Source organism: Clinocottus analis, unplaced genomic scaffold (assembly GCF_023055335.1).
Source record: "Clinocottus analis isolate CAN_PGR_092001 unplaced genomic scaffold, fCliAna1.0.p SCAF_2, whole genome shotgun sequence".
In the NCBI taxonomy this organism is placed as follows: domain Eukaryota; kingdom Metazoa; phylum Chordata; class Actinopteri; order Perciformes; family Cottidae; genus Clinocottus; species Clinocottus analis.
In genome coordinates, this window is record NW_027175931.1 from 9,471,316 (window position 1) to 9,493,578 (window position 22,263).

The 22,263-nt window shown below is 39.3% G+C and overlaps 2 protein-coding genes across 4 annotated transcripts in view; one reads left to right on the forward strand and one right to left on the reverse strand.

Annotated features, from left to right (window-relative positions):
- Positions 1–1,369: 1,369 nt before the first annotated feature.
- On the reverse strand, positions 1,370–2,754 carry p2ry2.1 (purinergic receptor P2Y2, tandem duplicate 1). Its single transcript, XM_068585498.1, has 4 exons — positions 2,406–2,754; positions 2,134–2,302; positions 1,639–1,975; positions 1,370–1,561 (listed from the first exon to the last, which is right to left on the reverse strand). The coding sequence occupies exons 1-4, from the start codon at positions 2,740–2,742 to the stop codon at positions 1,370–1,372; spliced, it is 1,035 nt and encodes a 344-aa protein (XP_068441599.1). The 5' UTR covers positions 2,743–2,754.
- A 3,598-nt stretch (positions 2,755–6,352) lies between these two features.
- LOC137790486 (F-BAR and double SH3 domains protein 2-like) overlaps positions 6,353–22,263 on the forward strand; it is a 55,124-nt gene continuing 39,213 nt past the window's right edge. The window contains exons 1-3 of one of the 3 annotated variants that reach the window (XM_068584774.1): positions 6,353–6,798; positions 10,890–10,987; positions 18,712–18,757. In XM_068584774.1, coding sequence (XP_068440875.1) covers positions 6,778–6,798; positions 10,890–10,987; positions 18,712–18,757 — 165 coding nt within the window. In that variant the 5' untranslated portion in view covers positions 6,353–6,777. The remainder of the gene's footprint in view (positions 6,799–10,889; positions 10,988–18,711; positions 18,758–22,263) is intronic. The other 2 variants (XM_068584773.1, XM_068584775.1) reach the window with 2 other exon arrangements.

Here is a 22,263-nt window from a genome sequence, read left to right on the forward strand (position 1 = left end):
CAGTCCAAAGACATGCTGCATAGGTTAATTGGACTCTAAATTGCCCGTAGGTGTGAATGTGAGTGTGAATGGTTGTTTGTCTATATGTCTGCCCTGTGATGAACTGGCGACCTGTCCAGGGTGTACCCTGCCTTCGCCCCTTGACAGCTGGGATCGGCTCCAGCGCCCCGCGACCCTAATGAAGGATAAGCGGTTAAGATAATGGATGGATGGATGGATGAAAAGCATCTTAAGCAATGGACTGGCTCGTTTGTTTGACAGTGTCACCCTCTAGTGGTGCTCTGGTGTTAATTCACTAACATAACTACTGATTAAACCAGGTGTATTTACAAAGTGGCTCAGCTCCAACTATGGTTCCTCTTCCCACAAATCAAAGTTAACATTTAACAAACTCAACAAACAGGCTGATGTTACAACTAACCTCTCCTGGTTTCAAATACTCTGTTCAGCTGCTCAGAAGCTGTTTAGTCAGACAGTACCTGTTCGGGAGAATCAACTAACTTCAAACCCTCTGGAGTCTGGGGTCATTTTCTAGATTTTACATCATTTCTTAAATTCCCTTTTTTAAGTCACTTGCATATGATAGATACCCATGTGTTATACATCTAAAATTGCAGAACAATCTCAACTCTCTATATAATGCGGCACCGTTGTCATAAGGCAAAAGGAAGACATGAACTATTTTACACACGCTATTTCCAGAAAATGTCTCACAGAACTATGGTGAGTCTCATTCTACATCCACACAGTAAAAGTATGGCAATAAAAAAATTCAATAAAGTACATGAGACAACTGATAATAATGTAATACCACAAACATTTTGTTTACATTTCTACGTGTTTATAAAAACATTTTTTTAGTTCCTTCACATTTTGTAGCACAGAGTAACACACAAAAACACGCTACAGTACACTCAAAGTAAGTCCTAAAAGCCACAGAGTGGTCAAGTTGACCCTATTTGTCTAATATATGCAGAGAACGGAGAGCGGAGGAAAACCCCCCACTTGTTCATACACAAACATCAGGTGCAGCAGTTGTACTAGAATCATTAATAAAAGCCACATATGTGGAGCACTTTCTAGTTTCATTCTGTCCATACATTAAAGTTGTTTAAACTAAATAAAAAATAATATATGATATGTAGAAATCCTCTAATGTCTTAAGTTAGAAATGTCCTTCATGAATCAGTCACTATACATGTATTGTCCACATTTAATTTGGTCAAATCTGAACTTGTATTAATTCTGTTCATACATGGAAATCTGAATGCATCTGTCCGTGTCGGTACCTCACATCGACCACAAGAGACGAACAATAATTACTGTACTTTTGCATTTTAACCAAACCTAAGTAGTTTCAGGTATTGAATCAGAGTTGAGTTGTTAAGCGTTGGCTCACGCTTGTTGGGTTCGATGATGACTTCATCTTTTTGGCCAAGTTACTGCGGACGTCCTGCCCAGACAGGAAGTAAAGGATGGGGTCCACACAGCTGTTGGCACTGGCCAAAGGTCGGGTCACCTTGTAGGCCACACTGGAGGCCTCCAGCAACTTGCAGCTGATCTGGTAAACATTTAAAAATGTGATATGTCCAAGCTTTTAAAGTTATTAAAACACATGTATTAAGTGTTTGTCCTCACCTGTGATGGATTGACCTGCCTTAGGTATCTAAATGAATAGTAAAGGCTCCTGGTGAGGTGGAAGGGCAGGAAACAGAGCATGAACATCGCCAGCACGACAATGATCATCTTAACCGACTTCTGCTTGGTTCGTTGGGCGGACGCGCCCCCTCTCTCGCCCCCTTTGGACCCCCAGCCCGGCTCCAGAAGCTTCCGCACCATGAGGCCATAGCACACCATCACCACCATGAAGGGCAGGGCAAACATGAGCACTGACACAGCTGAGCTGTACACCAGGAAGTCATCAAAGAGCTCCGGGCTCGTTGTGTCGTAGCAGACCCGCACACTCCCCCGATCCCTGAAAAGGAGATTGTGCTGTCTCGTTTGGCATTGAATCACAGAAAAAAAGAAGGGGTGATCATTTAAGTGTGCCCCCTTAGAGCACACTATAGTACAATAGAAAGATGGAAGTAATGAAGGGAATAGAAAAAGAAACAATATACAAATGTAGTTTACCTAATTCTTGAGAAGTAGAGAATCGGTGCCTGGCAGAGTAAAACACAGGCCCACACTGCCACAGATACCAGCTTGGCCCGACGAGCACTGACCCAGTACAGGGAGCGGACTGGATAGCAGATGCCAACGAAGCGATGCAGACTGATACAGCACAGGAACAGAATTGAACCTGTCAGAGTGATACATATTTAATATACTCATTGTGTGTTATATGACATTACATATCAAACTCTCTATATTGCTGTATTGTCTGTGCCACGCCATCCCCGTACCATATAAGTTGGTGTAAAACAGGAAGCGTATGACCTTGCAGAATGGCTCACTAAAGGGCCAGTCGTTCTCGTCCGCGTAGTAATAGATGAGGAAGGGCAGGGTGAGGACGTACAGCGTGTCGCACATGCTCAGGTTGAACATGTAGATGGTGGAGGGCTTCCAGCTCTTTGTGCGGAACACAATCACATACAACGCTATGGCGTTCAGCGCCAGGCCAATTACAAAGACCAGGGCATAGCTGACAGGGAGGAGGATATATTTAAAGTCTTCTTGAAAGCGACAGTAGAAGGCGCTGAAGTTGGTCGGGCTGGTCATGTTGTTGTCAAAGGTGGCCATCTCGGTTGTGAAAACCCCTAAGAAAAAGGGATGGATTTATGAATATGCTGCATTTAAACCTGGAAGCTCTTTGTTTTACAACAACCATGAAGGCGTTATCATACGCACAGAAATGGAGGCTGTGGAGGTAAAGAGAATGAATAAGATACGAGAAAGTGACTTCAACTTAGAATACATTTTAGGATGCCCCAAGTCTTTCACTTTGCCATACCACGCTCAAGCATAACCACGCAGTCCACTGTCATTTTAATGGTTCTTTAATCACACTTTCTTTTTGAGTGGATGGTCGACTAAATGAGAGAAGATGAATAGAACATTTTATTGTCATAAAATACTTATTTTAGAATAAAAAATTGAATTAAAATGAAGAATTAAGAATACAAAAAAAGTGCTATAAATGCTTCCCCTTCTGTGTGAGTGGATATGTTTGTCTTACGGATGTCATATAGAGTAGCACTGTATATGTGCGTTACAAGTTGTACTTGTTCCACCACCTCGGCCAAGAAGACATCTTGACACCTTGCCTCAGCACATTACTTAAGTACTTATCTGTCTAACCTTATAAGCTCTCCTCTCTCCCCTGGATGAAATAACCCTCTTTTAATATATCTGAGCTGCAGAAGATTCACATAAAGATTCACATAGACTTTTGTGGGATCAACGTTTTACAAGACTTTAAGAGTATCTGTGTTAGGCAGAGAAACAATACTCATTCTGGCAGTTTTGCATGCTGATTTGTCCAAAACCTCATAGCTGAGAGAGGGAGAGACAGAGGAATAACTTTTAAACTCAAACCAGACGTTGTTTAGAGACCCTGTTAAGACATTTCTTTCTGTTTCACTCACTGGCATGCACATTCTTAACCTTGGTTCATTTCATTTTCTCAGTAGATCTAACAACATAGTCATGGTTAGACATGGAAGTGATGATTTATAAACAGGAATGTAAATAAGATAATAACTGACCGATGAGTTGACCTACTCTTCTTTTCCTTTTCTCTCTGACATTGTTTTTTCCTTTTTCAAAAACAATGTCTCTTGCTCGCTCCGTACCCTCCAATGCCGTCACTGCTTTTTTCTCTTCAAAACAGCTCCGGGTTGACTAACTGATAACAGATCTGAGACCGAGAGGCTCCTTTTGTAGTCTCCACATTGCTCTGACTTGCTGTAAGCACACCACACCAAACCCAGCACAACTTATTGTTTCAACAGCAAACTAATTTGCATAGTTGGCCATACAAAAATAACCACATTGCATCCCAGGAACTATACAATAAGTCCCTTTTCCTTAGTGACAAAGATCCCAAAACTTTTTATTTTACTCACACTGAATGGCTGCTATCGCCTTTCAAAGATGGACCTTCCTGTGTAATGGAGCCTCACTCTTACTAGCACAAGTACTGTATGTATATATAGATATATATGACTAGGCTGACTGGATGCCTGAGATACTTCTGCGGGTGAAATACATGTGGAGGTGTATGTCTGTCAGACAAGCTCTGGCATGCTTGCAGCCTATGAGCAGTTGAGCCTGAAGGCTTAGATGTTAGCTAACTGTTCAAATTTAGTTTAGTAAATAGAAAAATACAATAATGGAGATCAATCTTAAGCTATTGAAACTATTAAATGTAATCATCACTATAAATATGGACTTATATATTTTTTTAACCTAGCTTTTAATAGGGCATATGAATTAGATTTTTTTTTATTACAATTAGATTAGATTAGATAAGATATTGCTTCATTAGTCCCGCAGAGGGGACATTTCAGGATTACAGCAGCAAACGTAAGGTGCACACAAGAGACATCAAATCAAAACAAGTAACGGTAGAAAACAGTAAATAATAATTATATATATATATATATATATATATATATATATATATATATATATATATATATATATAGATATAGATATTATGCACAGTGTATTGATATTGCACAGGTTGGAGTGTTTGAAATGTTATTTGTGGTCTATGTAGCGAATTCAGTTGGTTAGCTATTACTTAACTTTCTTTGCTTTGCACCCATACCAAGGACTAAAGCTATTTTAGAACAAGTAAAGCACAATAAAAACACACAGCTATTCACAGAAGAAAGGAGGGATATCCTGCTATGCAAACACAAATATGAATATTTGGTCATTTGGGTCCCCACAGAAATATAGTTGGCCTGACTTTCAAACAACAAGTATTTTTTGCATCGAAACAGCAATACGCAAAGAATATGAAAGATTAAATGTGATTTCTCACATTTCAGGGACTCATATGCAATGAGTGAATCAAAACAAATCATATGTGCAGCTTTGTGTACTTTAGATTTGATTACTAGGTAAGGTCTTACCTTAGTCAGCCTAAATAAATATAGAAAGTCCTCCAACACCAAATCATAAAAGAAATCATGAACCAAAAGCATCCTGACAGGATCCAAACAAAGACAGTATGATCCAACAATGACTGTCAGCCATGTTTTTCTGTGCCATTAACAGAAAGTTATGTGTGTGGGTGTTAATAGATGTGTTTGGTTTCTCTGACTGTGATTGTGTGTGCATGTGTTTGAATATGTGTGTTAGTTTGAGTGTTATACTGAGAGGAAAAATGAGAAAGAGTACGTAATGTCTTACCTGCTCCAGAAACACTGTGCATTAATGATTACACAGCCCTTAACCTTAACCTTGGCCATGGCACGTAGTCATGAAATACACTTGCCTGACCCACTACTTTTGCCATTTCTTCTATCTCTCCCAAATGAAGGCACTGTTCCTAACCATAAAACAATATGTTGTAGTTTTATACTATTGTATATTGTATTATTTATCCACAGCCGCACCTCACACACATATACATGAAGGTGCATGCATGCATGCATGCATTGTCAAACTATCTGCTGCTGCAGGTGCCAACTCTTTACAAGGGACATTCAGACACTCTCTATGGTGATGACTTCTTGTTATTGTTCACTCAGCATCCACTTCCAATGAACCCCCATGACCCCATTTTAACCTGTCTACTCCCCAGTATCTCGTAGTAAGTAGACACAAAAGAGTAAACTAAATTGTATCACAAAATAGCAAACAGAAAATAACCTTTTGTAAATCTGTTATATTTGATATTTATATGGTTTATGTGACACCTAAAAGCCTATGACTTCAGTTGAATGCGAAATACAGGTAAAATATCCTAAATTGTCATGACTAACAATCAAGCATCTAATATTTGGTCTTTTGTTTCTTCTTCCATGTGTGTGTGTGTGTGTGTGTGTGTGTGTGTGTGTGTGTGTGTGTGTGTGTGTGTGTGTGTGTGTGTGTGTGTGTGTGTGTGTGTTTTTCATCCTCCACCGCCATCGATTTTTCCACGATCGACTGCGGCTTCTTGTTGCTATGCAGGTCTGCGGGACGCAGGCTCCTATCAGTGTCGGTCTTTTCTCTTCGAGCAGCCCTGGGCCGGGCGGAGAAAAAGAAAACCCTAACTCGAGGAATTTGTATTTATCACCTTCCTTGTCCCCTCTATTTGGTTTGAAACACCTTTTCGAGAGTGTTAATCGAGGTTAGGCGAGAGGAGACAGAATACAAAATGATGCCTTTCTGTTCCCGGTGGTTTCGCCACAGACATGGTGCTGTCCCGCGCTTCGCCACACGGGAGAGCCGTTGAGCTTAGGAAGCTGAAGGGGTTCCTCGTTAACATCCCCCCCATCCCTTCCCTCTGCTTTTCTTCTTCTCCGCCTGTCTGCCCTACTGCTCCTCAGCCCAGTACAGTACACACTAGTCCTCTCACAGTGGCAGCAGCCAACACAAGTGTGTTCAGCCTCTCCTCGTAGCTTCAGTTTCAGCGCTGTACAAACGAGCCATTTATCATCAATCATGGCCGCCGGAGTACAAATTTAACTCCTGTTTCCCCCCCTTATCCGTCTGAAGGGGAGGATTTTTGTTTGTTTGTTTGTTTGTTTGACAAAATATTAGTCCCACACTGATTTGGATTTCCTCTTGGAATTACAATACTTCTCGGGAGGGAGATACCATTCATGTCAATACTCCAAAATGCAGCCGCCGCCGAGGAAGGTGAGTGATTTCCAGAGTCCGTTATGTTTTCTGTCCAGACAATGACAGATAACAGGAGCCCGAGAGGTGAATGTTGTGTTTTAATAAACACACACAAAGCGCCCGATGCTGCGGCCGAAAGAGAATTAAAGGGGAAGAAAGACATTAGCGCCGTTTGCTAGCTGGGTTCGCCAGTAACGGTCACCCAGTGACACTAATATGAATCTATAACGTCGCGTGAGCCGTCAAACGTCAAATAACGTTAGCTCGAACAAGCTAGGTGGGCTAACGTGAAATATGTATTTTTTTTACAAAGCACCATGTTGGTACGATACTATGGTATTGTTGCAGTCCCTTTCATAACCTTACGTCATGTGGTAAAAATAACTTTAAATTAACACATAAATATGTGTACATATGTATAGCATGTGCACATTAACTTCACGTTATAATAGAACAGTCGTGTGCAAGTAATGTAGCACCGGGTTTTATTTGACTCATTTATAAAACGTGAAATTATGACAATAGTCCCCCCTCCGCCCCCCAGACTGCATAACAAAAGCTTTCGTTTCTCCACGTTGTGGTGCTTTTTGTCTTATGGGAAGACCTTCAGTCTGTCCAGGGTCACATCTTTGTTTTCCATCAAAGGCTGAGCTGACAAAAGCTAAAAACACACCGTGGAGACATGCTGGCAGAGCCATGTCTCATACTGACTTATTGATTCTGTATGGGCTGAGAAAAGACCACAGTTCCATAGAGTAGTTTGGCACTGTGTGTGTGTGTGTGTGTGTGCGTGTGCGCGCGCGTGCGCGCGCGCGTGGGAGCATGTGCGTGAGAGGATGTGTTTAAGTTGGTTGTGCATTGCTTTCTATTAGTGTGTGTGTGTGTGTGTGTGTGTGTGTGTGTGTGTGTGTGTGTTGTCCTGAAATAGATGCACGAGAGCCAATTACCCTGCTGTGAACCTCTGCACAGTTTTCTCTTAATTACCACATATTCCCCCAGTGCCGGTTACGCTCTGGTTTTCCACACACAGACTAGCCCTGAACGTGTCATGTCATGTCTGTAAAACACAGACACACTTTTCATAATTGAGGCTGCAGAGACCATTAGACCTGCCTTGTCCCACTGTCTGTGTGTCTGTGTGTCTGTGTGTGTGTGTGTGTGTGTGTGTGTGTGTGTGTGTGTGTGTGTGTGTGTGTGTGTGTGTGTGTGTGTGTGTCCGGTCATATTTATTTTGTGAGATCTCAGCTGTCAGTGTCTTTCCCATTTAGCTTACTGTAAAAAATAATACTTCAGAAAATAAAACAGAATTTATTTGCAAAACACTGATGTGTTACCGCCTGCAGTTGTGGCTGACACACTCCAAACACTCAGCCCACAGCACCACAGCCAGAGTGTATCAGTATTTGGCTGTTGGATACTAACAATTTCTCTCCCAATGCGAGACATACAGCCCCTTTAGTGTTTTGTCTGTGTCTCGGCACATCTGCTTACAGATTGATCTGGGTTGACTCGCATATATTAGTTTTATGTGCTTTAAATTAAAGATGGCTTCTAAGTAGGCTGAAAAGAGTCTGTACACTTCTCAAAATTGTTTTGAAATGTGATTCTCAATCTATCTTGCATCGATCTATATACTCATCCATCCATCTATCCATCCATCATATACGAATAGAGCTTTTGACGCCATATTAAAAAAAACATCAGCCAACAGCCTAGTACTTTTAACTCGTCAAAATTGCATTCAACTGGACGAACCTATCACAAGCGATCTTTAATGAGAGATGCATTCTTCATTTCAAATCATGATATAGAATTAATATCATGTCGACCAACCTCAACTGCTATTTTGTTACCTTCTTTTACAGGTAGGGATGTATGCGTCAGCATCACTGTAAGATATGTGTGTTAATGTTTGCGTAACAAAACTCAAAACACTTTCCTGCGGTACAGAGAGACCTGCATCAGCTACCACTCCACCACATGACCTTCAATATACTGGATTTATCTTTCTCCTTGCCTAATAATTAACATACCCACAGCCTATCTTTTTCACTTGTCATTTTCCCCTTCTGTTTCTCACCGACCGTCTCTCTCTTTCTCGCCATCTTCTTTTCTCTGTCTTTTTTCTTACTCTCACTTCCTATCCACCCCCCCCCCCCCCCACCTCTCTTCTGATGCACATGCACCTCTCAGCCACTCGTCCTCTCATTTTGTCTACTCACCTCTGTTCTAACCCTTTGCCCTTCCCCTTCTCCCACTCTCTCCTTGTGGTTTCCTATAAATGATGGAAGGTGAAATCAAGTGAAGTCATTTTGCCATGATAATGTAATGAACCACTCCCTCCTTATCTTCAAAGACATGGCACATGAAAGAAAGATCTCTGCTGCGAGAGACGTGCGTGTGTGTGTGTGCGTGTGTGCGTGTGTGTGTGTGTGTGTGCATGTGTGTGCGTGTGTGCGTGTGTGTGTACCACTGCAGTATGTGTTGTTGATTGTTTTGTGTAGAACAGTCATGAACTTGCCCACTGTTTCTCTGGTGAATAGTTGATGGAACTCACCAAACAATACACAATGACCACCACAGTGACTCTGTATGTGTTGGCAGGAGTGAGTGTTTTTGTGTGCATGTTAAGGGTGAGCTCTTGCAAAAGACTTTTAATGAGTGCAGGTTAGAGCCGCCTCGCTCTGTCCACCAAAATATGTTTTGGGGTATATGGCAATACAATGAGTATCTTTTTTCGAATGCACACATAGGCTGTCTGCTCCTAAATGCTGTTTCAGGCCCTTAAGGGTCCCCCTAACTGCAAAAAGACTCCAAAAGTCTGATAACACCTGGACACTGATTTTGTTGATGGTTTACTTTATTTTTTTGTGACGGGATTTTTATTGATCTTAAAATAAGTTTAATAACCAATATTTACTTTTTGGATCTTCATTACACAAGACGTTACACATTTTTTGGAAAATGTCCTGAATTATGTCGTTCCATGTACCACGACTTTAGTGCACCTAAATGACTTGTCCTTGTCAAAATTATCACAGCATCAAAAGCGCATCTTACCAGCCGACCTAACAGCCGTAAAAAAAGAAGAAGAAACGCTGGCACTATGTTGGACTTCCCCACATACTCTCACAAAATTCCAGTGGTTAGCTCGCTATCTTGATGTTGGAAACATTGAACTCTCAGTATCTAGAATGTATGGTGCTAAAATAAACTAATACAAATGTATGGTTATGGAATCTATGTGTGTAGATGTATTTATTTAAGTAAGTAAGTGTGTGCTCCTCTCAGGTGTCGAGCTGAACACTCACTTTTGAGTACAGATGATTGATTGATAGGGTTACATTATTTGTGTGTGTGTGCGTGTATGTGTATGTAGGTCACTGTGACTCAGGAGTCAACTTTGATTCTAATATACTAAAAAACATACTATTTAGAACTTAAGATGCTTTTGTGCGGCCTACACCACAGAGCTTTAAGGATACTTCTGTGTCTTTATCTCCATCAAGTTGTTTGTGACTAAAATGGATTCAGTGAAAGAAATGACCACGGCATAATGATGACTTTTACCTTCAATCACTTTTGGTGCACTTGATGAAAAGAGTTAATGTTCGCAATAGTTTGCTTTCTGCATTCAGTGAACTGTGGGGTCATCATATTTTGATTCACTACCACAATATTGGTAATATTGTAAATAGAGCTGACACTATTTGATCTGTGGATCAACAGAAAATTATTTGGCAACAGTTATGATACTCTATTACTGTTAAGTCAGTTAATCAGGCATTTGCTAGTTGCAGTCCTACTGGATTATGTTACTGTTTTTGCCAAACAAGTGTGTGACTTTTTGTGATTTCATGCAACATTTAATCCAAGTAGGGGTGGGTGATATAGCCACTGAGGAAAAAAAGTCATTATGAATTTTTAATGTGTATCTGACTTTCAGGCAGGTAGAGGCATTCACAGTTCATTGAACCCTTTTACGAGCAGGAAAAGACAATATTTTACCGCTACTATAACAACCAAAGTCTCCGATGATATTTTAGTTTTGGGGGATAACTACATTACATGAAAATCCTTTACTGGAATTGTCTTTTTGTTTCCTCCAGGTCAAAGTGACACAGGAGCTGAAAAACACACACACAGAGCAGACGACAAGACTGCACTTTAAACACCAGACCGAATGTGACCTGCTGGAAGACATGAGGTATGAACTATGAACACGTTTGTATCGCATGCGACTACTAACGCGATCCACACCAACTGCCAGATGATCAAAAATCTAGTCGTTATATGACTGTGATTTGCACGGCATCCACAGATGCACACTGCCATGTGCAAAAAGAAAGTAAGAAGCAAACAACTAACCAGGGAGGGAGGATTGAAAGAGAAAGAGGAGTGTTGTCATATTCTAGTTTTTGGAGGACAAAGGGTCGAGAAAATGACGAAGGAATTTCCTTTATTCCTGCTCTCTGACTAAGTCTTTCTCTCTTTCTGTCTACTTTTCTGTTTTTTTTCTGTCAATTCTTTTCTGACTATATTTTTGTCTGTCTCCATATCTCTCCTTTTCATTTTGGCTCTGCTCTGTTTACTTATGACGTGTGTGATTCTGGCAAATTTCCCTTTTTGGATTTTGCAATGGGAGGAAACTTTGGTTCTTTCACACGCTCTCATTTTCTGTGTTGACGAAGCATTGATTATTTATGACAGCAAACTCTCTGCTTCCGTCTCTCTCTTGTTTTCTACAATGTTTGACAAAAACCTAATTTTCTCTCTCTCTCTTTCTCTTCTCTCGCTCTCGCTCTCTCTCTCTCTCTCTCTCTCTCTCTCTCTCTCTCTCTCTCTCTCTCTCTCTCTCTCTCTCTCTCTCTCCATCTCCCTATTGGTTTCTCATTCTTTCACTTCTTCTAGCTTTTCTCTCCCTTTCCCTCTTGGGGGCGGCTCCAGCTGTTTGAGAACAGATTACCTTGCTGCTGTTGGGTTTAGGATAGTGAACAAGGCCCTGGTCTCACTTGTGGGGAGAGTGAGAGAGCCAGTTAGACATATGCAACCACAATGTGTTAGTTCTTCCAGTCGGCCAGGGATGGAGCTACATGCCACTGGGTACATATCTTCAAATAGGCTTTGTCATACTCGTGGTTAAATGACGCTGCCTGTAGAGTCTTCTTAGTGCGTTTCTCTAGCCTTTAGTGTTTTGTTATTAGTTCTGATGACACATTCTCCTGGTGGTAAAATCAGGAGCACCAGGGTGGTGCAGTGATTAGGGATGCTGCCTTTCATTCGGGAGATCTGGACTCAAGCCCCTGTAGACAAACAAGCATCTGCTTTGTCGATGAGTCCTTGAGCCACTGAGGCCCCGCTAGTGTTTCTGTCTGTGATGCGGCACTCATCTGACTTTATTGTAGACATTTTACATATAAATTTATTTTATATCATAAGAGTAAAGGTTATCTGAAATTCAAATCAGACGCATGATGGCCATTCAATATGCTCTGACTTTGACAATTGTTACAGTTGTCAGAACCAGCTGTCTTTTCTGCGCAATACCTGAGGCCCTAAAAAGGCAGCAGCTGGGCACACTGTCAACTGTCTTTACCAATAGCACTCAAATGATTGATCCTTCAATGGATAAAAATAGTTTACATTTATCCCAAATAAGAAGTATACAGGAAGACAATGCACACAGTGTTTATTTTGAGATCTTTCTATTGTCACTGACTATCCTGTAAAAGATTTACGTGACATAGTGAACTAATATTTGGATAAAATGATTAGTTGACTAATCAGTCAATGGAACATTGTTTTCTACAATTACTTTTCAGACATATTGATTAAAGAAATTATTTAATTTTAAAATAAACTGACACATTTATAAATATTGAGAATAATCATTAGTTGTACGTAGTCAATATAATTCATAATGCAGCAGTGATTTCCACAGGGAGAAACAATTATTGACCTGTCCCCGTCCAGGGTCAGAATGCAGAGTTGATGAGCGCAATGATTCCTGCAAACAATCAGTGACTCAACTACAGTAGGAAGCTAGCCAGTAAGCTAACACTGGTTCACAGTTATGTCAATTGTTGGATATTATCCATGTACAACTACATCTGGACTGAAACTATGCCTCTGAAATTGTTTGTGCAAATCACTTTGCTAGACTTTGTATATGTCCTGATATAAAGCACCTAAATAAATAACCTCTTTAATAACTGGACCCTGTAGGACAAGGACAGTGTGGTCACATACTAAAACACATCCTCAGTTGACAGACACACATTTTCCTGCCTAAAGACTACAGTAGATTTTAACTGTTTAATCCCCAAATCTGCTCTGAGGTTATTTACCCTAATTAATCCAGAGGCTGGTTTTAATCAACAGCCACACTGACACACACATGCACATACACACATACAAGTTGCTGTCTATAGTGCATTGATACATGTGTTTTATCAATAGTAAAGGGTAAAATGGGAAAGAAATAGAAACAAATAAAGAAAGCGAGAGAGAAAGGGCAGTGTATTTAATCCTCTGGGACTGCATTTTAGCTGGACTAGTTTTAGGAGAGAGGATAAGAGAAAGAGAGAGAGGAGAAAACGATAACGAGTTGGTGGACTCAGGGAGTCAACTTGGTGTCCTCAATCCAGCTAAATCCCTCATACCCTTATGTCTGCACACGCACGCACACATGCACGTACATACAGTGTAAACCATAGAAAACAGGCAAGTCTCATAAATACTTGTGTTCCCCGCATACACATTTGGTAACATTGACCTATCCATTGAATACCTACTTGCCCTTCTTTTTTGCAGAATACAAACATACTTTTACTTTATCAATTCAGCTATAGCACAATTTAAATATTGCAGTTGTGTTTTATTGGTTTAATCTGTAGATTTTGATCGGTGACTGAAACCAAATTGCAGAAAGGCCATCATTGTGACACTCTGCATGATGATGGCCTTTCTGCAAAGGGCACGGCTTTGCCCTGCAGCGCTGCATTATGAGCCTGTTCTCGTGATTGGCATGCTGGGGCTTTACATCCATAGACCCCTGTGTGAAAACTGTATTTGTTTTGTCGTAAGAGTACTTGTAGACAAGTTGCAAAGTCAAATGCATCAAATTCACCATAGTCTAGACGGAGTGCTTTACAAAGAATATACAAAGAACATCATCAATCATGGAGATGGCAGTAAGGAGGAAACAAAGGATGAAAGTGCCAGGTTTTGTTGTTGACTGCTTTTGGTTTAATTCCTCAATTACAACTGGGGCCCTGTTGTAATTTAGGAATCCAACCCCCACGCCTGTGTCTGTGTGGCAAATTACCATGGGATAAAGGAAATTAGTATTTTCACGCAAATTTATTGACCAAATCCTAGAAACTATCTGCAGATATCATTAAAACCTAATGGGTCTCCATGCTGAGTAGCTAGATGAGCCTCCCCAATTTGAACCCAAAAAGGCTATCAGAATCCACACTAATACATTTCACTGCAGCCTCTATAATTTAGGTAAAGGAGGGACAGAAAAAAAATCAAGGACTCAGAGAGGAAAAGATGATCCAAATGAATGTAATGCTGATTCACACACGTCTAATATATTGAGGTCGCCTCTGTGTTTTGTTGAAAAGGACAGCACAAGCAGTCTCTGTTTATTGCATCTAGAAAACACTGACTATGACTTAGAATAGATCACCTTGAACGCGATTGAAACAATGCTGGGATTTGCCTGTTTAAATATTAAAGGTGGTACAATGCAGTCAGGTAAATAATAAAAATAAGATTCAAATGAAACCACCTAATCTGTTTAATAAATGTCCCACAAAGAACATATTTACAGTATTTGGTCTGCTTCTATCCCAGGATAATACTGTATAAACACCCTTATAATTTAATGCAGCATTATTAAACAGTCCCGCAATGAATTCTACCTTTTTATGGCGCTTATCTTTTTCTATGTTTTTATTATCTCAACCAGGCATAAGCCTGTGGTGACGATACGTGTCTGCCTGGTCGTGTTTGTGATTGTGTGCGTCCGGGTGTCCGGGCGTCTGCGACAGAGTGAGCGGGCACGGCTAATCTCGTGTTCTACTGCAGCAAACTGCCACTTATGGTTGCATGCTCAAAGACCTCTCGTAGTTGTGTTGACTCACACTCACACTGTACACCTTTTTAGAGGCTGTTTTATACGGCCACTGACAGCCTGTTTACTCCCGACTCGCCACTTTTAACCGACCACTTGTGATACACGGCTGCAATATAGCAGCGGTCGTTGCAGACACTCCTGATGAAGAATGGCATTGTACTGTAAGGATTCTCCAGCATTTCACTTTTCGTACAAAACAATTAAGTTCCAAGCAACTAGAAATAATCTGTTAGTGTAATGCTCTCAAAATCGATTTAAAAAAAAAAAATCTTTGGCAAACGTGGCTCAGGATTTGAGCAGTGGGTGGTCCATAGCATCAACATTGTTTGTTTGGGATTATATTATAAAATATTTCTCTATTTTTCTATTGATACCTATGTGCCACAGCTGCCATGATTAATTGACCATGGCAGCTGCACTCATTCAGTGTAGAGGCTTTATTCTATGAAAGATTCATGTGTTATGCTACAAACTTTCTCAAACTGTGACAGACATCCACCAGCTTTCACTGAAAATGTATTTTTTGTTTGATAAATGTCTCCACAACAATTTCTTTGACATCCCAGATTCCAGAAGCAACAACGACTGATCAAAACTACAGTGTGCGAATATACATAAGTGTATATATATATATATATATATATATATATATATATATATATATATACATAAGTGTGTATATATATATATATATATATATATACATAAGTGTATATATATACATATATATATATATATATATATATACATATATATATATATATATATACATATATATATATACATATATATATATATATATATATATACATATATATATATACATATATATATTTGTAGTCTAAAGCCTTCAACACGAGTATGAAATTAAATGTGAATATATTTTCCCAATGCTTGCTTGGTCTTGGAGTGGAAACACTGCAGAGAATCTGCTCTATTGTATCTTGTGGTGATCACGCAGTGAGAAAACATCACCTCCCTCCTCCGCCTCTGTTTCTGTCTGTGACTCATGTTGCTTATCCTGTTGTCGCTGATCTCAGGCTGTGTCCTGTAAACCATTGATCTCAGCTGTTTTCCCACGTTTGATCATTCCCTTTCTCTGCCTTCACACACGTACAGTACATATACACTTATGTCCACTCCCAAGCACTTAAGTATTTCCTGCCAGAAGCACATTTGGGCTTTTTCTTTCTCATGCACAGCTGATACTGCTGACACTGCATTTTTCCTTATGCAGTACAAACACATATGATGGGCAGACATTGTGAGCATAGAGAAAGGAGCGAGGATAGAAGGAGGAGTGGAGAAAGAGAGGAGAAGAAAGCAGAGTGCAGAAAGAGGAAGGGATAAGAGTTTGGAACAAAAGTGGAGGTAGAGGAAGGGCATGGAGAGGCTTTAAGGTTGGATTGAAATAGACTGTGGGCAGAATACATTTAATGAGTAACTGGGTATCAATGAGGTGCCGCTATTGTTGTATGAAAAGCCTAGCAATGTCCAAAGATTCCAGCGAGGATGTGGGTTTGTCCATGTGTGTACTTGTGTTGACTTGTGTCACTGCACTACTTCTATACTGAACCAGGAAAGCTTTGTTATGAGGCTGTGCATGTATTTGTTGGAGAGCCTAAATTCATATTTGCATAATACACTTTATGTATGTGTTTTGGTGATGGAACCAACTATTAGGTTGAACCTATGTGTGTCTAGGGATGAAAGAAACTGAATAGAAATTGTTGCATTACATGTTTAAATTGATTGGTTCCATATGCTCATATGACACCAGTTACAGCCACTGAGATTGATCACGTCAGTTGCAGTTTTGTGAGTCACATCCAACTCGTTTACACAATGCTTTGCAAGTTCCAAATGATGTTGCATCATACAGATGAAGCCCTAAAATTTCTTCATTAGAAAATGTGTCAGGTTTCTCAAGAAAAAGCTGATCGCTGCCCTGCATGTAGCTTAGTTTGTTAAAGAGCTTGTGCAATAAACAAGAGACCATGTGTTTGAATTGTCAGTAAGGTCTTTTTTATGGAGGGATTTCCATTCTCTGGTTCCAATTTCTTTAATCTGAGAATTTGCTACTTTTCTTGCTCACTATCATTTTACATTAAATATTTTTGGGTTTTCAAATGTGTTGTTCCAACAAATGAGTAATTGCTCTCAGTTGGGGTATTTCAGTATACTGTGGCTTTAATGGGATTAAAAACAAACAATGTTGAATATTGAACATATATCACTACATTAGATAAGCCACTTTGAGTTATTTCTTAATTTTCGTCTTCGTAATTTATGTTCCAAGTACAGTATGTTTAAGTTGACATTAATTCAATAAATTACTTTTTAGAAACTTCATTTTAAGGGTTGCCATTGTAAATATTGCCTCTCGCTTAGTTGGTGGGTTTGTTAAGAGGCCTGTCTTGTAAACATAATAGCTTGCGTTTAAATCTCTCCAGTATTTCTTTAACAGCACAGTGCTACCATACTTGAGGGGATTTTTCTGAAGTGCATTGGTGAACTGCAGCAAGGCCCTGTCACACCTAAGAATAATCACAATAAGGGAACTAGTAACATTACGACACAATTGTGGGGTCAATGGGAATAGTAAATTGCTGCAGGGGCTTTGCTTTGATGGTTAAAGTGTCTGCCTGGTAAACAGTGTCCTCTGCTCAAATCCCCAAAAGTGCCTTTTCTACAATCAGTACAAGTCTTGCATCAAAATTTGAAAGATGAATTTTGTACACGAACGTTTGTATGATTCCAAGCTTAAGTGGTCACTAGAGTATCGCCAAGCTATCCTTGTTTTTGGAATTCATCATTCCAACAGATAAAATATCTGGACATTGCTCACAAAGTGTGCAACAATGACCAACAATCTTTATCACAGTCCTTTTGAAAAGGGTTTTGTGGTATCACAGTATGTCAGTATGTTGGGTGTCGCTATCCAGGGTGCTGTGTAAAGTGCAAAGTGTGTAAAGTTGTACTTTTCTACAGTCCAGTACAGGTGTACGTGTTGAGATTGTGTATCAGTGGTAGTTAAATGAGAAGTGCAGTCCTCTCCTTGAAAATTTCTTAGATTGACTAACGTCTATCCTGCCTGCATATTGGTTCCAGTGCGGTTCAAATTTGAACTTCCTTTATAAATCATTTAATTCCTCAACAGCTGGCTAAACGTAGGAGCCATATATGACACATTGATGCTATTGAGGATAACTCTACTTCAATGATTGGTTTGATATTTGAATATAAATGATGTCAACATATGTATGTAAAATGTTTGTGCGCCTGGTGTGGTCATTTCTTTTGTCAATGCTGCTTTGTTCGTTCAGCAAACCGTGCAAGTACAATTATCTGTCAGTGTAATCGTATATCTAATGTTATGTTTTTCATTCTGCACATTCCTGGGTTTTGATAAGAGCTTCCACTGTCTCTGTTGCCAGGATGTTGTGTCATGTGGAGACTGAGAAGGGGAGTTTTTTGTTTACATTTTGTGAGTCGGAACTTGGGTCAATCTGGCGTTAAAAGACAGAAAAGTCCACTCCTGAGACTCAGAGGAGACCAAAAATGATTTGCACTCTTTCGTCATTACAGTAGAGAAACTATTAATGGAACAAAAATCAGATTTATATATCCTTCTTGTCTTTAATTTGCGTATATCCCTAAATTATGCTAGTCTAAGTGACAGTAACTTGTGAACTACAGGTTGAATTTATAACAATTTAATATTACATATAATATTCACACTTTCAGACACTTAAACAAATATCTGTCTCTTTCTCTCCCTGTAGGACCTATAGTCTGAAGAAGGGACAGCTGGAGAGGGACTATGCTCAGGTAAGTCTGGCTGGACTCTTCCACCCTGGTTTGATTCCCATCAGGACCTTTTCTACGGTCAGCATCAGTCTATCGCCGATACTTGAGATTAGAAAGTTCCACTGGGAGATTAGGTACAGGAGTATTTGTAATATTAAGTACTAATGCTTAACTTAGAGGAAATTGAGGGATTTCCCATTTCAAACAAAATGCTAGACGTTTGCTAAGTAACTAAGTAACTTGGAGAATACCCAGTTCCATAATGGTGCTGTTGCTTAGTTTGTGAAAGTGCCTGTCTCATAAAAAGGGGATCCTGGGTTCAAATCTCAGCAGTGCCATTTGTACAGTCAAGTGTGTTTGAGGAGAATGTTTATAAGAAGAAGGAAAAAATAAAGCGCTGCTTGTCCCTGAAAAATAAATGAAGATACTTATACGTTACACCTCCACTTGGCCTCACACGGCGATGCTGTGCCAATGCAAATGCTTTGATAAGGTTAAAGATATATGTACAAACTAAAATGGGTTTATAGGTCAGGATTAGATTACCATAGTTAACTTTGTGGCCTGAGATTATACTTGGAGGCCCAAAACGTCTTGTGAATTATCATTTTGTGGATTGGATGTTTTGTATTCTGCTTGTTGGAGCAGTGGAGGAACCCCAGAAGGATTATAGGATATACTGTATTTCAAATCTTTTGAAATTTAACTTGTAAAACCTTTTATCCTGTCAAACATATCAGTACATCATTCTTCGAATCCTCAAGACTATCCCAAAGGTTCAACATTTGAGCACTTAGTACATTATTGTTTAAATTAAATTTAGCACATTACTTACAGCTTAATAAAACAGGGCACACAAAAGCTTTGTGTTCACGCTCTATTTTTCTTTATTTCTGTTTTAAATGCAATACATTTTAGGATTCATTTCAATATATTGCATTTTTTAAACTTCATTTTGAGGTTCCCAACTGAAACATTGCTTCTTAGTTGATCATTGTAATGGCAGTGTGGCTTAGGTGGCTAAGAGCATGTCTTCACAAAGAAGGCCCGGGGTCCAAATCTCAGCTGAGCCTTTTATACAATCTGCACTATCGTACTTGAGGAGATTGTTGGCAAATGGAAAGTGAAATGTCTAGTATGATGAATAGCAGCATCAGTATTAAAAGTCCCTTAAAGCCTCAACGCAAGTTTCACAAGTTGAGCATTAAGCTCTTAATGTTTTCAGTTGAATTTGGCTATTCAGCACATTTGTTACAGATTCAATTTAAACTGTTAAATTAATCCTTAAGGGTTATTTGTTTCAGGCAACTGGCCAGTATTTGAAAAGCCAAACGCATGAAAGGAGATTGAACAAAAGTGAATGGAATGTAAAAGTAGTAGAATGCAAGTCTTGAGCAATAGTTGAGTATAACCTAAACTGCTACTTTGCTCATCTAATGAGGCCTTAAGCTAAACAATTGGCAAAGCAGAACTGATGATTTGCTACCTCTTTGAAATGTCTTCTATGCAGAAAGCATGCTCTCATAGCTTTTTTTAAATGGGATCCTTTTTGTGTGTGTAAACATTGTTATCAGATAGATGCTTAATATGGTACTTTAATTTTCATATAGTCATTGTGTCTGTTCTAATGAAAATCAGAGTCCCAAAAAAAATATTATATGATTTTTAAGCAAAGTACATCTTGTATGTGCTGCCAATTAGGTTAAGTACCTAATTGGCAGCATGTGAAATGAAACATGTGAAATGAAACTTATTTATTTTTGATGTCCTGCTGGCGACATTTAGTTTCACTTCCCATGTTATTTGGTTATTCACCTAAGTTTAGCTGTTTCTATTTCATTTGGGCATTCTTTCTTCCTGTTTTCAGATTCATGAAATGGTGCATAGTGATCATGAATCTTGTAAATTGGAGACAGCGAAAGGTTTTTGCATGTAAATAAGCCACAGTACTTCCGCTCAGCTCTGGATGAAGCCATTACTTTGTATACTGCTTTGTATTTTTTCCATTTGCAATCATACCAGTGAGCAGCCCTCAATAATCAGTATTCTCAGTAGACCTCTTTAACAGACGGGACTTCAGTCTCACAACTACCACTCCTAAACCAATGCAAGGTTGTGTATTCTGTGTTGGTTCAAACATTTCATACACAATCTCCATTCCTATTTTTTTAGTGAGCGCCTTAAAGAATGCTTCATCCTCAAAGTGATCATTTGTATATTAATTACTCACCTGTGTTACCTTGAATTCATTAAGACAACTTTGTTTATCTTGTATGCCTCCACCGTGTGCAAATAATCCACACAATTTCTGCAGTATAACCCAAGTGTCCTTTAAACTCACACATGCCTCTTTGCCTAAACTAAGGATGTACCGACACTGATATGGATAATTGATATTGGTTGTATACAAGCCTGAAGTAGCTGGCTTGGGTGTCAGTGAAAATGGGGTCGATCTATTCAATTAAATTCTATATTAACATATTATCTATATTTTGTACTGGTATTTTGAATCCCGCTTAACTTCTGCCCAATCTATGGCTGTGTTTGAAAGGTTTGAACTTTAATTGTAATTGTTGTGAAATTTGAAATTGCTAGAACAGTAAATAACACTTCAGTAAATTTATATTGATGTATTTATTTGTTATATTTTGTTTTACAAAAATAGACAAGCAATGTGTTAGTCAAGCCTGATGTGACCACACTTTAAAGCATGGTCACGCCTACAGCGTGTGAATTCCACACTGGAATCGGATTAGCCGCTGTACCAACAGCCCACATATCTGTGATACTGAAAATGTCAAAATGCTTCATCCCCAACTAAAAAAACTTTTGGGGTGAAGTATTCCTTTGAAGCCAGGTGGGCCAAGTTTACGCAGTTCAACCTCATTCAATAGCTCTTTGAGACATTACAATTGACATTTTGTACAACATTATTGCATTGATAAACAAAACAATCAGTCAAATAATTTAAAAAGTAAATAGATTCATAGTAAAGATAATCTTTAGTTAGAGTCCAATGTACACATACTGACAGCAAAGAAAGAGTTACTTGTCCTTCCTGCTTTACAATGACACTTTAAGTATATTTTTAAAGACTTTTTGAGGCAATAAACTGAATCGCATTTCGCTAACATAATGTTTGTTGAGACAGAGCTTTTGATCCCTTTAAACTGAAAATTATTTAGAGCTAAGGGGCTGTATCACCATCTATAATCATCAGTATTCAAGCTTGAGGGGAGGCATTTACGAGTGTTTGTATTTCTAAACGTGGTGAGCAGGAATGACTGCTTCCTTACCATTAAATTATTTTTACCCATCAGGCAGCCACTGTGTAGTGTACAGCAGATTTATCAGAATGCACAAACCCAAAAAGCATTTCCCAGTAGATGGCTGCATCAGCATACTGCTCTCCCCGAGCATATTTGAACGGCGCCTACGTAGAAAACCAAGCAGTGCCTCCCGCCTTCAGTGTGAATGAGTCTTGATTTTTTATAGTATTTTGATGCTGCTGAGCTTAAGCCCTCACA